Here is a 20,037-nt window from a genome sequence, read left to right as displayed (position 1 = left end):
CCGTTATGCATCAGTGTACACAGACACTGGTTTTTATGCTGTCCATGGGGTTTAACTCTCAGTGGGGTATCAGTGAAGGAGGACAGCACCACTTCTCCAGTAATGATAAAAGTCAGAAGAGGCAAATTTCCTCATCCATAAATTGCAAACAGTGGCCAGAAAATAAAAATTCGGGTCAGAAGAATCACAAGATTAAAAAAGCAGCACAGTAAAGGAAGAAAGAAAACCAGCCTGGAACTCAGGAAACCTAAATTCAAAAGGTTCCAAATCTGAGTGCAGCCTGGGGCACGAGCTCATGGAAATCCCAGCTCTCCTCCAGGTCTGCTTTCTCACTGGTGAAATGAGGTTAGATTTCATCATCTTGCCTCTAGGACTCTCACTGTTTCTATTTGAATACCCCAATTGCTTACTACTTTAGACAGGATGGGAAAGTTGTAACTTTGATAAGCCCCTTGGCTTTTCAATTTGGTAGATAGATCTCCTTTATTAAAAACTCACATAGAGGGCTTCCCTGGTGGCGCAATGGTTGAGAATCTGCCTGCTAATGCAGGGGACACGGGTTCGAGCCCTGGTCTGGGAAGATCCCACATGCCGCAGAGCAACTGGGCCCGTGAGCCACAACTACTGAGCCTGCGCGTCTGGAGCCTGTGCCCCCGCAGCGGGAGGGGCCGCGGTGGTGAGGGGCCCGCGCACCGCGATGAAGAGCGGTCCCCGCACCGCGATGAAGAGTGGCCCCCGCTTGCCGCAACTGGAGAAAGCCCTCGCACGAACCGAAGACCCAACACAGCCAAAAATAATAAATAAATAAATAAATAAAGTAGCTATAAAGTTTAAAAAAAAAAAAAAAAACTCACATAGAGTAACACTAAAGTTACAAGATGATCTTTGGTGAAATATATACTTTGGAGTAATATACTTCGGCGTATATTTAGGGTATTCTAGTCTGTGATGGGCTATATCACACATCACCATATTTCATCCTCAAACTGAAACAGAGAGAATTTAAGAAACTTCCCTGAGGTACTGACAGAATAGGAGGCAGTAACATGACTCAAATCCCTGTTTTCTGACCCCAAATTCTATACTCTTCAAGTACATGGGTATTCATATAAATATAGGAAGAGAGAAAAACCTAAGCAAAGAATTTGACTAATTAAAGGTCTAAAGAGCAGTGTCACTTAAATAAATTCAGAAATAGGGGATTGGGCATATTTTCATTGCAATACACTTCTAAAGACTTTTTCGAAAAAAGTTTTTAATGTGCCTTGGAATGAAAAGTTTTCAATTTCTAATTACATTTATTATAGGTCTATAAATTCTTCTACCTAATTCCTTCACTCATGTTTCAATCAAACACAAATGACTTTAAATATGTTATGGTTATGTGGTTTAAAGGTTGGGAAAAACATGACTGGAGGCTCACTCCCCATCTTTTGGTAGCTGAGAGGGAGTTGTATCTTTTTAAAACTTAACAGTTAGGAGATGCATCATCTTTGTGTTTTTTTCATTTAATAAATACAGCATTGGGTTCTTTTATTTTAGAAGTAATCAGAGGTCCAGCAGTTTGCAATACATAATGAATATATATGGAAGCCAGGCTTCCATATATATTAGTCCTGACAGACACATTTAATTACTTTCTATTCTACCACCTATGGCTAAGCTAAGTCTTGTAGAGTTTCAGAACATGAAAATAATAAAGATGATCTCCTCAGATTCAAACATTTTTAACATTGCTGCTATAATAATTTATTGGCAATAGAGAGGTTGAGAGGTAAAATTAGACCCATGAAGAAATACTGGTGTTACTGATTTAAATATTTAAAATTTTATAGTTATTTTCATACAAACATCAGAAACATTTAAGAAAAAAAAGTAGCTATGAAAATTTTTTATTTTCACTGAAGGATTAAACATTTATATCAATGAAGAATGTCAACATTATAGCTCCTTATTACATTTAAACTGTCCAATATATACATGAAATATTCACGTATTAGGGTCTGATATGACAGGATAACCACACTTAAATTTACCAAGAAAATGTTTTATTCAAATTCCCAACCACCTTCTGATAGGTTTTAACTGCATATTGCTCAATATGCCATTAACAATATTTCAAGATATTTCTCAAACCTAGGTGGTCATTAATTTAAAAGATACTGTCATATAAACTCTTTTAGTTTTGACAAAAAGGAACATTATGAAATTTCTCTAATGTCCAAGAATGCAATTTCTACTGCTGGCCATTACAAACGCGATGATGTTAAGTGGAATATATCCCACAAAACAAAACATTAACTATACATTTCAAAAACCACTATAAAAATAGGTATTGATATTTCATATCACCATTCTTATGTAGTACCATCATAAATTTTTCAGTAATCACACCTATTTCCATTATAAAAACATATATGTACATCTGAATACTTTCTCCTATTTTAAGAAGATCTATCTTAAGTTGAGTATAAACAACATTTTTATTTTATCTTTTTGGCTGCGCTGCGCGGCATGTGGGATCTTAGTTCCCCCACCAGGGATTGAACCTGGGCCCCTGGCAGTGGAAGTGCGGAGTCCTAACCACTGGACCGCCAACGAATGCCCAAAACATTTTTTAATCTGACAACATTACACTTTTTTCAATGTATAATGGAAATACCATATTTAATATTTTTAATAAGTTGATAATACTGATAAAAATTCCTGGGTATTAAATGTTTTATTAATGGGAAATGTATATTTCACGTATAACATACTCCACGTGTGCAAAAAATGAAACAAAAAAAATGAACTACTACTCATGTACTTAACTGCCAAAAAATAAAAACAAATAAACCACATACCTTCTCCTTTTGTCCTGAATAAGCTGAAGCTCTATTAGGCCAAATATGGAGTAAAATGCAAACTGCACTAAAGTAAGGTACCAGCCATAGGGCTTAAAACCCTCCACTGAAAATATTAATTCCTGTCAAGAGAGACATGAACACTGTTTAAGTCCAAGGGGCAGATCAATTTCCTCACAGCGCATTCCTATAAGCACAGCATTTTAATAGAAACCAAGCTTCACCCCCAACAACAAAATGCACAAAAAAACATCCAAACTGTAAGGCTCCTGAGAGGTAAAATTAGAGAAGTTAGGAGGCCTTCCCAAAGAAGTGACAGTAGATATCCAGGTATGACAAACAGCAGAACAGGAAGCAGGGGAGGTAGAACGAGGAAGCAACCCCCTCCTATGCTTTTTTCTTTTTTTAAAAGACCAAAATTAAAAGAGTTGCCCAAAACAATGAGGAAGGCAGCTGATTCAAGGACTCATGTACTCTTATAAAAAGCATATTTCATTAGAAGTCTATTATCTCAGGCTTGTTTTCCAATATTAAGATAATCAGTTCAAATCAATAATTAATGTTATTTTTTAGAATTCTTGCGCCATAGATTATATAAAACTTCTCCTTATACAGAAATGGTTACTCTTCTTAAAAATGTTATATCATGAAAAAATTTTTGTTAATTGTTAAAAAGCCATTCTTAATCTCATTAAGAGGTATTCTAATAAAGCTATCTGGCTTAATTAAATGCATTAAACTATCCACCAAATATATATATATTTCAGCTGTATTTGAAATAAATTTTAAAAAGATGAAATTGATGGATAAACTTATGTTCAAAGAAAAACTAAACACAGCCTCTAAAAAGATCCTGAACTGATTTTGTACATTTAGGATGCTGTGTAATTCCCCAAATTTAGATTTCATGTTCAAGTAAGTCTGTCAGTTATTTAGGAGATTTCTGGTTTATAAACTATAAAACATAAAAATAGCTTTATTAATATCCTGGCACTCAGGTAAATATTTCACTTTCTATATTGCTAAATTTACTACAAAACCCCATTTTCTTTAACCTATTTTAATATCCAATTAGTAGCAATGTCAGTTCTCACCAAAGTGATGTTACAACTATAATCGGTTTATCTAATTTTAAAAGAAACTTTGCACATATATTAGTTGTAAATTAAAATCTTTGATCATTTATCGAATAGAAAAAATTTAATGAAATTTGTAAATTTCTAATTCATTTTCCATTAAAATGGCTAACTTTGCTCCCAAGCTATTTGGTAAAACAATGGTATTTCGAAGGACACAAAAAAATGTTTCTCAACAAGAGATTCTAACATTTGATAAAAGTTACGATTTTGTACTGTTCTTCATCGTGATACCTGAATTCTTATATCATCTTCTAGTACAAAAGTCAATTATAAATATTAAGATTTTAAAATTCATGTTGTTTTACACTAATACACCCTATAGCATTTTCAGAAGCTAAGGAACAGTCACAATTCTGTCTTCTCCTTTATACTTACTTTTATATTTCATCTCTATAAAACAAAGAAAGAGCATACAACAATTTTTAAGATCACTCTGATTATAAAGAATATCAGAAATATTATCTATGTTTTCAGAAAACACATCACTTTCCTTTTCTTCAACTACAAAGATTTTCTCATGTTAGGGAGTTGCATAAAAAAGCAAAGTTGGTAACGGCTGAAAATACCCACTGATGAGTTGACAATTGGTAATTAACAGTCCCCATGCACACATTCTGTTTACACTAGCCTGGGTCCTCATCCATCCAGCTCTTGTCTTTGAAGCTCAGGAATTTCCTGGTCAAGTGTATACAACTATCCCATAAAACAATGCAAATACAAGACAAACTGTGGCAATCTTAGAAATGTTTTGCATAGGCAAAAATCGCAGAAAAATAAGGTTCTGGCAAAGTTGAATTAGAAGAGGAAACCAACAAGAATGAGAACACAACAGATGCTTCAAGAAAAGGATGATTCAAGTATTATAGGATTGAAGAGACACCCTTGGAAAAATAGAAAACATCCTGATACACTTTTGCAAAATGACCTCTTAATGAGCTCCAGGAATCAAGAGTGAACTAGAATGTGGCTTTTGTGCTATTGTTCAATTTCATGTGAGAATTATGTTCCAAAATACCAATCAATACTTCAACCATTTTCTTTTAAAAAGCACATGGTGGGGCTTCCCTGGTGGCGCAGTGGTTGAGAATCTGCCTGCCAATGCAGGGGACACGGGTTCTAGCCCTGGTCTGGGAAGATCCCACATGCTGCGGAGCAACTAAGCCCATGCGCCACAACTACTGAGCCTGCGCTCTAGAGCCCACGAGCCACAGCTACTGAGCCTGTGTGCAACTACTGAAGCCCGTGCGCCTAGAGCTCGTGCTCTGCAACAAGAGAAGCCACCGCAATGAAAAGTCCGTGCACTGCAACGAAGAGTAGCCCCCACTCGCTGCAACTAGAGGAAGCCCATGCGGAGCAACGAAGACCCAACGCAGCCAAAAATAAATAAATAAACAAAAATAAATTTATATTAAAAAAAAAACCACATGGTTGCAATTACCTACATTTTGCAAACTGTAACACTTCGTATTTTTTCATAATTTTAATTTTTTAAGATTGTCTCTTGCTTCCCTTCCCCCACGTAAAATGTTTCACTCTAAAATTTGGATCCCTGTTTTCACTCAATTTAATCTTAAGTAGCTCTTTTCTATTACTATACTAAGAAACTCAAATTTGTGAATAACTTGCTATCCTATAAAAGAAAGTATCTTGGACAAAACTATTAGTAGTGCCCATGCTGAGCTCATTTGTTATAAATAATTAACAAATTATAAACAAATAACTAATTTTTTACCTGTAAATATCCATAAATTAGGTAAAATACCAAAACTCCAGCAACACATATGAAAAATTGAGTAAGTTTGTTAAATCTGCTGAGATTTATGCCAAGCACTACAATGTCATCTATTGACTTGATGTGTGGCGACATTGCTTGGGTTTTGGACGGGACAGTGATAGAAATATATTTCCTGGAGCTGTTGAACTTGAGATCCATTGTTCTTATTTTGCCGCATTCAGTGCTTCCAAAGTTATCTTTGCTGGTTTCCTCCCCTTTGTTCAGTCTTTCTTTTGCCTGCTGAGCCAAGCCCTACAGAAGGAAATAAACAATTAAAGCAGAACATTTAGACCATCAAGTAAAGTGCTATGCTCCAAATAATATCTCAAGTCACATTTGGAAAATTACACAGGTAAGAGTTATTCTCTCTGGATAGTAATATATTAATTCTCCTATTCAAGCTTCCCATCCACCAAAACAATATGCTTAGTCTCCAAACACGACTAAATTAAATATACACCATTCTTATTTCCACAGCGACAAACTAAAAGCTAACCTTGTATTTATTTCATCAAAGTAAACGTGCCTTTATTATGTTTCCATTTGCAGTGAGGATATAATTTTTAAAGCCCACAATAGTTTACGCATAATGTCTTCAACATTAAAGTCAATCTTTAATTGCAGAAAAGAGTAAACAACAGCCCAAACTCCTACAGCTACCAAGACAATTGTAAAATTTATTTGCTAATGACATTTTAAAATAAAGTCAAACATCTGTAAGTTGTGCAAAAAGGTAGAGTCAGCCAAGATTATAGAAAGGATACTATGCTTTAGCAACAGCGTCTCTTAGGCTAAAAGAAAACGTTTTTTTCCTTTGGAGAAAAATCTCTGCAATTTCAAAAGTCTTTGGTAGTTGTTCCATGGGTATAAAGTTTCAGTTGTACCAGGTGAATAAGTTCTAGGGACCATCTGTTGTAGAGGCCCTATGGCAGTGTCTGTGGTGAACAACATGGTGCTGTGCACTTAAACATTTAAGAGGGCAGATCTCGTGTAAAGCATTCTTAACTACACACACACAAAGGGGACACAAGGACACTCCTGGTGGTGACAGATATGTTTATTACCTTGTTTATGGAGATGGTATCACAGGTGTGTATGTATACGCCCAGACTCATCAAATTGTATCTATTAAACATGTGCGTTTTTTTGTATGTATCAATTATACCTCAATAAAGCTGTTTAGAAAAAAGAAATAAAGAAGCCCTTGGGTTTGTAAAAAGCTGAAAAACACATCATTTTTTGTTAGTCTGTGAAAAACAATCATGAAGGCTCCAGAGATGACTATCAATTTCTCTTTGGATTAATAGAAACTGAAAAGTAAATTCATGTAAAAGTTGAGGAAAGTGCAGAATTATGACAAACAGAACAAACTTATTAAGAAAAACTTATCTTCCTAGAAAAGAATGTCTGTTACAATCCCAGTGGGAATTAAAATTTACACTCTAGTTGAGAGAAGAGGATAAGAATAATTTTGACAGTGAACTCTCTGGAAATCTTAAAAAAAACCCCGAAACTGCCATATGGTGATTTAAAATGGCAAGAATTAGAGTCATCTCTTCATGATCGCTTCTAGTTTGCTGATTTACAGAGATTAAGTAGGTCTCCTTCTGTAATTTAAACTTGGGGTCAAGGCTCTGACTACAACTTGTAACTAACAATAATACACAGGCATCAAAGAACATTTGTTGTACATGATACCTGCCATATTTCTAAATAGAAAATGTGTAATTTCAATAAGTTTTACTGTATTTCCTTTCCTTTGCCCATTTCTTCTTTTACACATTGTTCTTGTTGCCCATGCTATGTTTAATCAGTGTCATCTCTGTTAAGGCTTTTTAAGTCACCCTGTAGGATCCCCTTGGGATATGACTTTCTTTATAAAGCATGCCTTAAAAGACCTTACCTAAATGTTGTGTTTGAATGTAGAAGAAACAAAAAGGTTAGCAACTATTTTCCATACTTGTAGGCGTGGGTGTACTAATAAATGGGTGTACATTCTAATAAATCTGGCCCCAGGTAGGTTTTTAAGCTTCCTTTCCCTGCCTTGCATTTAGAATGAAGTTTTATTAATCAGAACATCACTCGTCAGATCATGTGACTGATGAAGAAAGACACTGAACTCTGATAGCCAATAACTGTGATCCTGAATGTTTGCCATATCCCTTCCATTTCAGGCATTAATGACTGATATCAACCATCATCTAAAGAAACTGGTCTAATGTCCTTGTGATGTAGGAAAAAATAAAAAGAAATCAAGCACAGAATTAAAATTAGCTTTCAAATTAAACGATTAACATTTTGCTTTAATTTACAAGTTCATGTAACCCTTGAAACTAATGTTAAAAACCACAGGTGTGAATCACTGCCTAAGGTCTCTTCCTAAAGTCAACACAGACGTTTAATTACTTGGAAGTTACAGATTGCTAAAATGCAATTAAAAAAATAGCATTTCTAGCACATATTGAAATTTCAAAATAAATGACTGGTGACAATGTTGATTTAAAATGACCAACTTAAGTAAAATTTAATTTAATCTACTCTTTCCCAACCTTTTGAAGAAAAGTCTCCCACTACAAAAAGGTAGAACATAAGGAAAATGTCACTACGATGTGAGCACCCTGAAAAAAAAAACTCGACTCTGTATTTTGCCACACTCCACATTACAATTAAAAGAATGTCGCCATTATAGCTAGGTTAACTGGACTCTGGATATTAATCATGACCTGTGGCGTATAATTATAAAACACAGAAAAACAAGATTCTTTCCCATTTCTTTGAACACACTTCATTGCACAAAGTTCAAGAAACTGTGTGCTAATTTTTTAAGGTCACTTTTTTTTTTCCTAAGGGAGAAAACTAAAATTAGGACTTTACAGGTATATTAAGAAATTAAGTATTACAAATAACACCTATCTAAATTATTTTCAAAGGCTGTATCTCCCTCTTCCAAGTCCCAAACTATCCCAATAAGAAAACATTCATCCCCAAAACAGTTCTAGACGTCTGATATCCTACTGTAGAAGAAATGCATATGCCCAACATTAAAAAAAAAAAAAGTTAGAACGCCAAATCCTTCCACCTTCTTTCAACATTTCTTTAAGAAAATAAAACGGTGGGCAAGAGAGTTAAGCTGCAAAGACTGGAGGAATCTGAAGAACTACCAGTGGAAGTTCATGACAAGAACTTAACCCGATGAGAACAATCACCTTGCACTGCAAATGGACAGCAGAGTACCATACAGTACCCAGCTGAACGCAGATCCCGGACGTAGTTCTTCACTGAAAACGCTGTTTTGGGGGACCCAGGCGACTGACAGTTGTCCAGAGGCCCTGGGGATAGCCTACCAGACCCCCCCGGAGGTGGCCTCAGGCCTGCAAGCCTGCAAGTACCGGCCTGAGCGAGCTCTCGCCAGCCGTAGGGCGGAAGGGCGAGGACAAGCAGATGCTCCTCCCTGGAAACGGTGCCAGCAGATTTCCGTTCTTTATAAAAGGAAGTCACCCGCGCCCTGCCTCCCGACCTCATCCTCTCCCGCTCTCTCCTTAGGATGAAGATGGGCGGTGTCAAGGTTCTCCGGGGGGTGGGGCGGGAGGGTCTGCATCCCAAACACGGCGAAAGGCCCGGGGGGGCACGTCCACTCCCGAGCCAGTGTGTCACCTGAAAGGGGGACCCCAGCCCAGGGGGCGTCTCAGCCAGACGGAGCGTCTCCCCCTCCCCAGGTCCGTCGCCATCACCTCCTGCTTCTCCTCCTCGCCCACTCCTGCACGTCCCACCGCGGCCGCCGAGTCCTCGCCGGGTGCTCGTATCCCCGGCGCCCGCGCGCCACTTCCGCCTATGTGTCCGCCGGCGCGTGCGCAGTCGCGCGGCCCCGCCCCCTCACCGGGCTCCGGCGGCGGGGGCGCGATCACGTCTCGCGCAGCCGCCTTCAGCTCCGGGGCGCGGGACAAGAGCCGACGAGGTGGCCCAGTGGTGCCGGGACGCGCGCTAAACGCCGCGTCGGGGCGGTGAGCGCCTGTCGGGTAGAGTGTTCTCATCTTCCGGTCCGTGCTCCTCGAGCCTGTGCAGCCCCCCAGGTTGCAGGGCCCGGTCTCCCGGTCCCCGTGGGCGCCCACGCAGGTGGCGCCTTCCCGGCCAGTGGCCATGCGCTGCAATTTGAGAAGGAGGCCCAGTGGAGAACGTTGAACCCGGGTATAGACACCGTTGGGGTTCCCTCTGCTCGATCCAAATGGGATGGGGTAAAGTCACAGTACCTTTCTCTGCTTCCACGTTTTACCTGCTTTCCGGGGAAGGTGAACCCAAGTAACGCTTGGGTTGCTTCTGACGTAGTAATTCAGCTTGTGGCTACAGCACCCCCGGTCCTTTTCATGAAAATGTCAGCGTTGTTTGGACAGTGCCACTTACTGCTCAGAACGTAAATCCCACGGCTCTACCAGCTCCCAAACTAAACATTTACCCTACAGTTAGGGCTGCATCTACAATCACTGAGATGCAGTGATGTACAAACCGAGATGGGATCGGTGATGAATTGATTTGGGGGTAACGCTAAAATGATATGGAAGACAAAGATTACTATAAGGAAGGAACCTTTCTGAGAGCATGCTTTGGATACCCGGGAAAGGAAGGAATTGGAAGCACACCAGGCATCTCCTGTTGTAAATGGTGGGTCTGGTTGGGCATTTTCATTTAATCCTTGTTAGGTCGAATTTTACAAATGTTGACTACGGCTTAGAGAATTTAAACTTCCTAAAGAAACAGTAAATGGTAGCCTTCCAATGATGCCATGCTGTTACCTGGATAACGTGGATTTAATGCTACTGCCAGGCATTTATACAACATGGGTCATACACATAATCCATAAATTAGAAGTAGAAGCTCTCTGCCCTCAAGGAGTTACAGGTACACAGGAAAAGGTAAATGTTAGCATAAAACAACTCACAGTACAAGAGGTGTTCTAAGGTATCATCTCCTTGTACCTGGACAATTACGCTAGTCTTCTAGCCGGTCTTTCTACTTCCCCTTTATTTCTCTACTTTCCAATTCCTTTCAGCAGCTGGAATGATCCTTTTAGAACCTGACAGAATATACCATTCCTCTGCTCAGAACCCTTTACCATTTTACTCAGATTAAAATTCAAAAGCCTTACCATGGCTTCTAAGAAAGAGCTCAGTCTGGATAAACCACATCTACAGCTGCTGTTCAAAGTTCATCTAACGCCGTCCAAGCACACCAGGTGGCAGCGTTCAGGACTTACTGTTCCTTCTGCACGCACCACTGCCCTCCCAGGTACCCACGGATCGTGCCCTCTCACTTTGCTCCGTAGCTGCTCAAGTGTAACTCGACCTGACTGTTCTTCCCGGACTGCTCCATCTAGGAGAGCTAACCCCTACACATACACACACTGTCCTCCCACTGCTTTACATGCCTTCGTAGCAGTTAGGATCACTTCCCGCACATTTGTTGTTTACGTCTCCCTTACCTCTTCGGCTCTACTGGAATGTCCCATGAGAGCAGGACTTTTGTCTCATTTATTCACAGCGGTACTGCCATCATCTAGAACAGAGCACTCCAGTACAGTCAGCACTCAGTAAATACTCGGTGAATGAGTAAGTGCCACATGAGTGTCAGGATAGTAATAAGGAAATTCAGAAGAAGTCAGATGTTGCCTGGAGTGGTTTGTGAAAGCTTCCTTTAGAAGACGGAATTTAAATGATGAGGATTCATACCGGGTGGGTGGGGGCTGTTTGGAAAGGGGGAAAGGGGAGGGAAGTAGTCCGAGCAGAGTCATCCAAAGTAAACAGAGACACTAGACAAGGCAGTAATCAAATCTACAGTAGTTCTAAATGCTGACCTCTAAAAGTGGAACCAAAATAGGAAACTGCTAATAGCACATCTCTGAAAATTCACTTTGCCTCATCAAGGCTAGTTTATCTTTCCCTCTTTACCAGCAAATCCCATCCTTCTTAGATTGTATCCATCAGATACTGTCCATTCCAGACTGACTGGGAAATATATTTAGAGAATAGTTGGAATTTGTTTTAAACCATGAAAAAGAAAATATCGAACATAGCATAGAATTAAATGTTTAAATAAAGCATAAGTGACACACGCATTTTAAGATTTCTCATATACGTGAAGGACAAAGAAAATAATAGGGCGCAAAGAACCAGCTGGATTAAATGTCCCTGCAATTCTCGTTGGAAGTCCAAAGGTATTATGTATGAAGAAAGAAGAAAATCAAATAGTTTCACTTTCTAAAATTATCCCAATTTCAACTATGACAGTGCTTCATTATAAAGTTATGTTTATTTAATTCTTTGCCATAAGGTTTTAAACCATTACATATATAAAACAAGAAATAGAATAAATTATATATATATAAATATATAAGTGGGTACTAGTCATCAGTAATTTTCACAAACCTAATCATAAAGATTAGCATGACTATTGTCTTTTGATAATCAAAGAGTTTATTATGGGAATTGCTCTTTAGGAATCCAGGGTAAACTTTTTATTAAATCAAATGAGTAGTACTTTAATTAAATATTATAAATATTTTTTAATATAAAGGTCAGTGTAACGGGCAATGTTGTGTCTCCCACAAAATCCATATGTTGAAGTTCTAGCCTCCAGTGCCCTTGGATGTGACTGTATTTGAAGATAGGCTCATTAAAGAGGTAATTAAGTTAAAATGAAATAACGAGGGTGGACTCTAATCCAATCTGATTCGTGACCCCGTGAAAAGAGGAAATGTGGATACAGACATGTACAGAGGGAAGACCATGTGAAGACACAGCCAACACCCTGATCTCGAACTTCTAGCTTCTGGAACTGTGAGGAAATACATTCTGTTGTTTAAGCCACCGGATCTGGTATTTTGTTGTGGCAGTCCTGGCGAAGTAATACAGTCAGTGACATATTTTTACAGGTCAAATATGAGCTGTATGAGAGATGATCTGGAGAAGTACTTGTTATAGAGGAGGCATTTAACCAATACTGACTGGTGCATTGCTGCCCATTTACCCCTGTGATAACCCTTGTGGTCAAACAAAATTAAAGATGTGCAGCTATGAATTGGTTATAACTTCTGAGAAATTCATAGTCCTTTTGTGTCAAAAGCCTTTGGTGTCCTGACTCGTATTCTCAGCATCCTTTCTAGTTTCTGACTCACTGGGGGGACAGGTTCACGCAAGCTTCCACTCTTCTCCCTGAAAGCTTCTCTCCTCTGTGTTTTGCCAGGCTGGTCTGCTTTCTGCCCCGAGGCTCTTCTGACTTTGCCTACCGGAGGCCAGCAGTAGCCCTCTCAGCTCACGCCACGCACAGCTTTGAAGTGTTGGTGAGTTAACACTCCTGGGTCAGCTTTCAATCAGGAGACAGTAGCCAATGGATAAAGGTTCTTGTCTTTCAACCTGTAACAAGACAGTTTTTGTAAGACCATTCTCCATGCTTCTTCAGAGGTCCTGGTGAAAATTGAGTTCTGGTTGCCCACAGCAGCAACTTCAATAACACACTCTCGTATCATCTTCTATATCTTTCTCCCCATTCCCTTACTGCTTCTTACTAGGGTCACCTCCCAAATGACCTGGCTGCACACAGGTAGTTGTCTTAGGTTAAGCTTTGGGGGGAAACCAAGCTGGGAAGGTTGGTGTGAGAAGAAAGTCTCAAATGCAGCCTCTCAGTTCTCTGGAGCTGGGTCTCACCAGTCCGGTAGCAACAGGGATACCTCCTGGTGTGCTGGCATCAGGGCTACTAAGGCGCTTCCTACCTGTGGTGGATTGAATATGAAGATGAATCATTCGTCTTCGTGGTCGCTCTGGCACTTGAATGGGAAAGGGGCAATTGTACTTATAAGGCTGGGGGATTTTGCTTGCTTTTTTTTTTTTAAACTTTCATGGTCAGCCAGCTGTCAACTCAGGGCTCACCATGAGAGCTAGAAAACCCCCATATCAATATTTAACTATGGATATGAATGATTAATATTGGAATTACAGGGCATGCATAGACTCATGTTACTGTTTTAAAAATTTAGTCTAAACATACTGTTGCAAACATATCCATTACTGCATGCAGTAGGTTAAAATAGACACACAGCAATGAAATCAATAAGGACAAATAAAGTCAGAATAATTTACAGTTATAAAGCAAGAATACGAGCAATTCAGAACCGTAACCAATTTGATTGATGGTATACTTTTTGACAACTTTATTGAAGAATAATTGACATAATCTACACGTTCTTAAGGTGCACAATTTGATGTTTTGATATATGTATATATCCATACAAACATCTCCAAAATCAAGGTAATGAGCATACCTAGTACCTTCAAAGATTCCTCCTGTCCGTTTATATTCTGTCCCCCCGACCCAGCCCTGCTGCTACCCTTTCTGCAAGCAACCATTAATTTGCTTTATATCACTATCAATTAGTCTGAAATTTTAAGAATTTTAAATAAATGGAAACCTATCTTACATACTTTTTTGTCTGCCTTTCTCCACTGAGATTAATTATTTTGCTGTTCACCCATGTTGCTGTGTTTATCAATAGTTAATTCGTGTTTATCAATAGTTAATTCCTTTTTACTGACAAGTAATCTTCAGTTGCATGCATTGTACACTTGGTTTATCATTCCACTTGTTCATGGACGTTTGGGTTGTTTCCAGGTTTGGCTGTTATTCATCAAGCTGCTTTTGAGCCTTCATGTACAAGTCTTTGTGTAGACAGAGGTTTCATTTCTCTTGGGTAAATATCTAGAAGTGGAATGGTTGGGTCATATAGTAGGTGTTTATTTAACTTTTTAAGAAACTGCTAAACTGTTGCAAAGTAGTTGTACCATCTTACATTCCCACCAGCAACACATAATTCTGGTTGCTCCCCATCCTTGTTAACACTTGGTATGGTCAGTCTTTTGAATTTTAGCCATTTTAGTAGGTGTGTAGTATTATCTCACTGTGGTTTTAATTTGCAATTTCCTAATGATTAGTGATATCAAATATCTTTTCATATGCTTATTGGCATCCTATATCATCCTATATATCTTCTGTATTTCTTGGTGAAGTGTCTGCTCAAATATTTTACCCATTAAAAAAATTGGTTCGCTTGTTTTCTTACTATTCATTTTGGGAGATACATATGTATATATATATATATTTATATATCCATAGTTATATATAGTTATAGTTATATATATCTATATCTATATATATATATACATGCAAATCCTTTTATCAGAAATGAGAGTTTGAAATATTTTCCTCCATGTTGAGGTTTCCTTTATCATTTTCTTTATACCGTCTTTTACAGAGTAGAAGTTCTTAATTTTAATGTGGTTCAATTTATAATTTATAATTTTTTTGGTGGATATGCTTTTTGGGTCATATCTGATTAATCTTTGCCTAACCCAAAGTCATAAAGATTTTTCTTCGGTTTTCCTTGAGAAGTTTTATAGTTTAGGTTCTACATTTAGATCTGTGATCACATTTCGAGTTAATTTTTGCTTTTTTGATGAAATTTTTAGTTCGCCTTTGTTTTTGCAAGTTATTTTTGTTGGATTTTGAATTTTAGGATGATAGATGTTTTCCATTCAATACTTTAAAGATGTTTCGGCAGAGGATCTTTCTGCTTGCATTGTTTCCAATGAGAAATCTGCTGCTTAGGATCTACCAAAGGTGAACATTATTCTTGTGGAGTTTTGTTCTTATTGTTCATATGTCTTCAGAACACAGATTGTGACCACTTAACAATTAGGAGGTAATTTTGGGTATGTCCTTAGCCAGGGCACCACACTGTACATCTTCAGGGCCTCTCACATTGGTGTCTTAGGAGACAACCTTGCAGCAGGGGTTAGATGGCTCCTCTGCATCTTTGGAATAAAACAGTCACCACTTAGCAGAACCTAGTGCCTGGCAGATCAGTCTTGTACCTATTCTAAGGGGAGAAATATTAAGAGGAAATCTCTGTCAGGAAATTTTGCCCAAGATGCTTTTATGCAAATGATAAGTTTTGATTCATTCATACAATTAAATAAATTAAAAATTTTTAGTTAGTATCGAAGCTTTCATTTGACCATAAAATACATTATTGTTTGTTTTTTAGATTTTTTTTGTTACTGACTTCTGAAATAAATAAGGTGCAAGCTTTCATTACAATATTAGCCTGATTTGTGGAAGTCACACTAATATTTGGTTAGTTAAAATTGCAGTTGAGGCAATGTGTTATATTTAATACTAGAAAGTAAGTAAAAATCTCAAGTCAGCTTGCAAAATGCATAGTGAAACTCTTCCAAGAAATTAATAGCATAATATATAGATATACTTAATATGTAAAATAATATTCATTACTTGACATAGAAACTGCTTTCTAAATACATTGTATTTTTGCATTTCAAAGAAACAAAGAATCAAAGAACCAGGAGGAAATTTGTTCTGTGCTATTTCTCTTTGTAACTAATATTGGACCAATTCATGACAGAAAGGTAGGTTTTTACCTATTTCTGTTTTCTCTGTACTCTAGAGAAGTTTCTACAGTTGAATAAATACAGTTAAATAAAGCCTGGATAGGTAAATGACGTGGCTGTTGTCTTTAATCTTTTAAGATATTGTATATAAGTTTTTAAAAAATTTATTTATTTATTTATTTTTGGCTGTGTTGGGTCTTCGTTTCTGTGCAAGGGCTTTCTCTAGTTGAGGCAAGCGGGGGCCACTCTTCTTCGCGGTGCGCGGGCCTCTCACTATCGTGGCCTCTCTTGTTGCGGAGCACAGGCTCCAGACGCGCAGGCTCAGTAGTTGTGGCTCACGGGCCCAGTCGCTCTGCGGCATGTGGGATCTTCCCAGACCAGGGCTCGAACCTGTGTCCCCTGCATCGGCAGGCAGATTCTCAACCACTGCGCCACCAGGGAAGCCCTGTATATAAGTTTTAAGGAAATTACTTCTTTCAACTTAAAAGCTGAAGTCCTGAAACTGAAATATTGTAATCACTGACCAATAAATCAAGGATGTGGTTTAATGTGAAGGATTTTCTCAGTTCTTTGAATTAGTCTTAAAAATGAGATTTTGTCTTTTCTTATGAGAAATGTGTTACTCAGCTATGCTTACCATGAATTGCTGGTTCTTTGGATCATGTCTATTATACTGATGGTTGCCAACCTGATTACCCCATATCACAAAATTTTAGGGTCTTTCTGCTGGAGTTCTTACTGGGTTAGTGTTCATTTTGAAGGTATAATCAAATCCATAAATTGCTAATAGAACTGCTGGATTTAAAGCAACTAGCTGAAGTCTCTTTCCCCAATACCCTCTTAGCAAATCCCCTCCCCACCTCTGAAATTCTCTTAATCAGTTTTCATTACAACTATATAATATGTGACCATGATTCAGCTGCCTTTAGTTTAATTTCATCACAACAGCCTTTCATAAAATAAACTTCTCATGTCTTTGGATATATATATATCCATTTATCTGATTATCTATCTAATTCGAACAAAGGCTCTGTTATTCTGTTTATACTGTGTGTGATTATTTTAATGTGATTTAGGTCTTAACCGCAATGTAAATTCTTTTTGAAGTAGAATGGCTAGATTTCATTCACTTAGACATTTAAATTATCTGCAATAGGACTAAAATGGAAAGAGAAATATTACTTAAAACATCTTGTAATAATAGTCTATTGGATTCATCAGGGGAAAAAGGCTGGGGACCAACTACTTGGAGAAAAATTGTAGCATTTTGATTTACTCCTCTTTGGCATGCTATCAAGTAGAAGATGGTGTTTTCCCTTACCTTTCCCCCCTAATTTTTTGTCTTAAGTTTGCTAGGAAGAATGGAATAAAAACAGTGTATTTTTCAGGCTTATGAGATAACAGGAGAAATTCCATTCACATGTGTGGCAGCATAGGGACCAGGGAATAGCTGACACCACATTCACTTAAACATGAGACACAGGCTCTGTTTCCAAGGGCACGCTGCTGAATATAACCTCGGTGAAGAACACCCGATTCTGGGGAGATGTAGTGCACATCACCCTGCAAATAAGACTCAAATTATCTTAAAGCCATTTTAAAAAATAAAGTGGCATTCTCATATTATATTAAAGGTCATTATTCATAAGAGTTTTGAGAATACCAAGAGTTGTATGCAAGCCGCATCTTCTAATTAAAATGGTTTGGGGGCAATACCCACTGATTATTATCCATTATTATTGCTGTTGGTTCTGGGACAGAAGGATTCCTTAAAAGCCAGTGGATTGACACAGCATTTTCAGTTCTCTGAAATAGTGAGAGTTATCTATTACATTGCCAAATTTGGTCTTTTGCTACCCGTTGGGAATTAACATTTGGTGTGCTGGAGTACCTTAATTCTTATCAGTCATAACGTCAGAGGTTTTAACTGCTTTGCACACATTTGAGGAGGATAGGGTATTTGGACAGTCTAAGTAGCAAACTCAGTTTTGTATTGAATTAGCTGCATTAAGCCAGGTAATCCCTCAGAAACACATTCTGTTGAATAAGAGAGATGCCAATATGGAAAAGATTCATCCTCGCTTCTAATTTAAGTATCCTGCTGGGATAAAGAGTTTTGTAGCAATACAGTCTGACAGCTGGTTAGTTAACAAACTTTCAGTACTAAAGTGATTGTAAATAGACTGAATTGGACCTGTGGTTTGGAAGTAACACTTCTTACTAGCTATGTGTTTTTATTAACTTCTATGTGAAACTGCATGTACACACACATATATATCATGCCATGCCTGTGTGTGAGCGTTAAATGCTTTTGGTACAAAGTTAGAGTTGTTTAAAAGATCCGTTTCACTCTGTGTAGTAGGTGATTGTTAGCAAGACACGGCTTTGAAACATTGCTTAAATTACTCCCTCATGTACTTGTGTGCTATAGCTACAGTATTGATGACCTTTGATCAAGTTGTTAGGGAACAAGGGTAGCAAAATGAATACTGCCTGGAAATCCAGAGATCTGAATTCTAGCAAGGCTCTGCCACTGTCACGCTCTATAACTGAGAAATAGCATCCTTCCCAAGAGCCCTCACCATTGTCCCCTTGCTGAATAGGTTAACAGTCCCATCTCGTGGGCCACCACAGTTTTTATACTCACTTCTGTTTGCTTCTATTAGAACACTAATCACAGTGTTTTCCAGTTTCCATGCTTCTCTCTTTCTCTCTGCCTTTACTGGTCTGTGACCTCTAGGAAGGCAGTGACCGTGTTTTCTGTTTACCTTTACTGTCTTATGTAGTACTTTCTGTATAGGGGGCACTCAACGCGTATGAGCTGTACGAACAGATTTGTATGTGAGGGAGTTGGAATAGAGTATCTTGAATAACTCAATTCTGTTTATAACGTGATAGTTGGTACAGTTATTTAATACAAATGGTCTGTAATAAATTTAGTTGAGTGAATGATTGCCAAAGCTATCATTGGGATTATACCAGATTACAAATTCCCAGATTGACTGGGTTTGCCTTGGACATCTGAGGTGTGTTATTCATTGGTTTGTGACTTATTAAGAATAATTGGAATATTTCAGAGTCATTCAATCACATTATGAACCTCAACAATGGAAGAAACATTTTTTATGGCTGTTCACGAAACAGTACAGTCTGAAGGTTATTTTGTCTTACCTTTAAAAATGGATTTCTGAGTATTAATCTCATTAGATTTTGGAGCACATTAGTTACTGATATTGCTAAAATGGGCAGCGATGCCATACTTTTAAATTTTCTTGAAAGCTCCAACGAGAACATACATGCACAATGTAATTCTGGATGGTTGAAATATCTAAATGTATGCAAATTTAGAGGTAGTGATATTTAATATAGAAATGTGATTTTGAGACTCAAACAAAAGGATTATTTTAGTCCTCTACTTTCATGTAAATGTAGGGGTGGGTCTTCATCTGGATCTGAACCTTGGAAGAAAGTCAGCAATTTGAGGATTGAACTCAACTTGAATTATTTCCTTTTCTTTTGTGCTTAATTAATAGGCTATGCTTCAGACTACTGGTCAGAGAAAATGCCCCAGACATGCTTTATTCTGGTATTTCTGGATTCTTTATTTAAATATTTATGTAATTTTAATTTTACCGTCTTCTTTAAGTTTTAATGTTCTTTATGATTATGAAATGTAGCCACATAGTTAAAAATTCAGAAGTTGCAGATGCATATGTGATGAAAAGTTGATCACATACCCCTGGTCTCATTTAGTTAGTTAACTCATTTAGTTAGTTTCCCCTCTCCTAAGACAGCCAATGTCAGGGGTTCCAGATCAGTTTCCTGATCTG

General features: G+C 38.0%; 2 protein-coding genes across 14 annotated transcripts in view; one reads left to right on the top strand and one right to left on the bottom strand.

Annotated features, from left to right (window-relative positions):
• SLC35B3 (solute carrier family 35 member B3) overlaps nt 1-11,464 on the bottom strand; it is a 32,216-nt gene extending 20,752 nt beyond the window's left edge. The window contains exons 1-3 of one of the 8 annotated variants that reach the window (XR_014232727.1): nt 11,233-11,464; nt 5,718-6,011; nt 2,847-2,968 (exon numbers count right to left, since the gene is read on the bottom strand). Coding sequence is in view for 7 of the 8 variants with exons in the window: in XM_082347771.1 (XP_082203897.1) it covers nt 2,847-2,968; nt 5,718-6,011; nt 11,233-11,259 (443 nt within the window). In the remaining variant the exon portion in view is untranslated. The other 7 variants (XM_082347771.1, XM_082347767.1, XM_082347768.1 and 4 more) reach the window with 7 other exon arrangements.
• LOC309608222 (uncharacterized protein) overlaps nt 9,680-20,037 on the top strand; it is a 278,913-nt gene continuing 268,555 nt past the window's right edge. For 5 of the 6 annotated variants that reach the window (XR_014232735.1, XR_014232737.1, XR_014232738.1 and 2 more), the window contains exons 1-2: nt 9,701-10,415; nt 12,993-13,089. Coding sequence is in view for 1 of the 6 variants with exons in the window: in XM_082347792.1 (XP_082203918.1) it covers nt 10,309-10,415; nt 12,993-13,089 (204 nt within the window). In the remaining 5 variants the exon portion in view is untranslated. Of the gene's footprint in view, nt 10,416-12,992; nt 13,090-20,037 lie in introns of all 6 variants that reach the window. The other variant, XR_014232736.1, reaches the window with a different exon arrangement.

This window comes from Balaenoptera borealis (genome assembly GCF_965194805.1).
Source record: "Balaenoptera borealis genome assembly, chromosome: 12".
NCBI lineage: Eukaryota > Metazoa > Chordata > Mammalia > Artiodactyla > Balaenopteridae > Balaenoptera > Balaenoptera borealis.
This window is presented reverse-complemented; position numbering and strand designations above follow the sequence as displayed.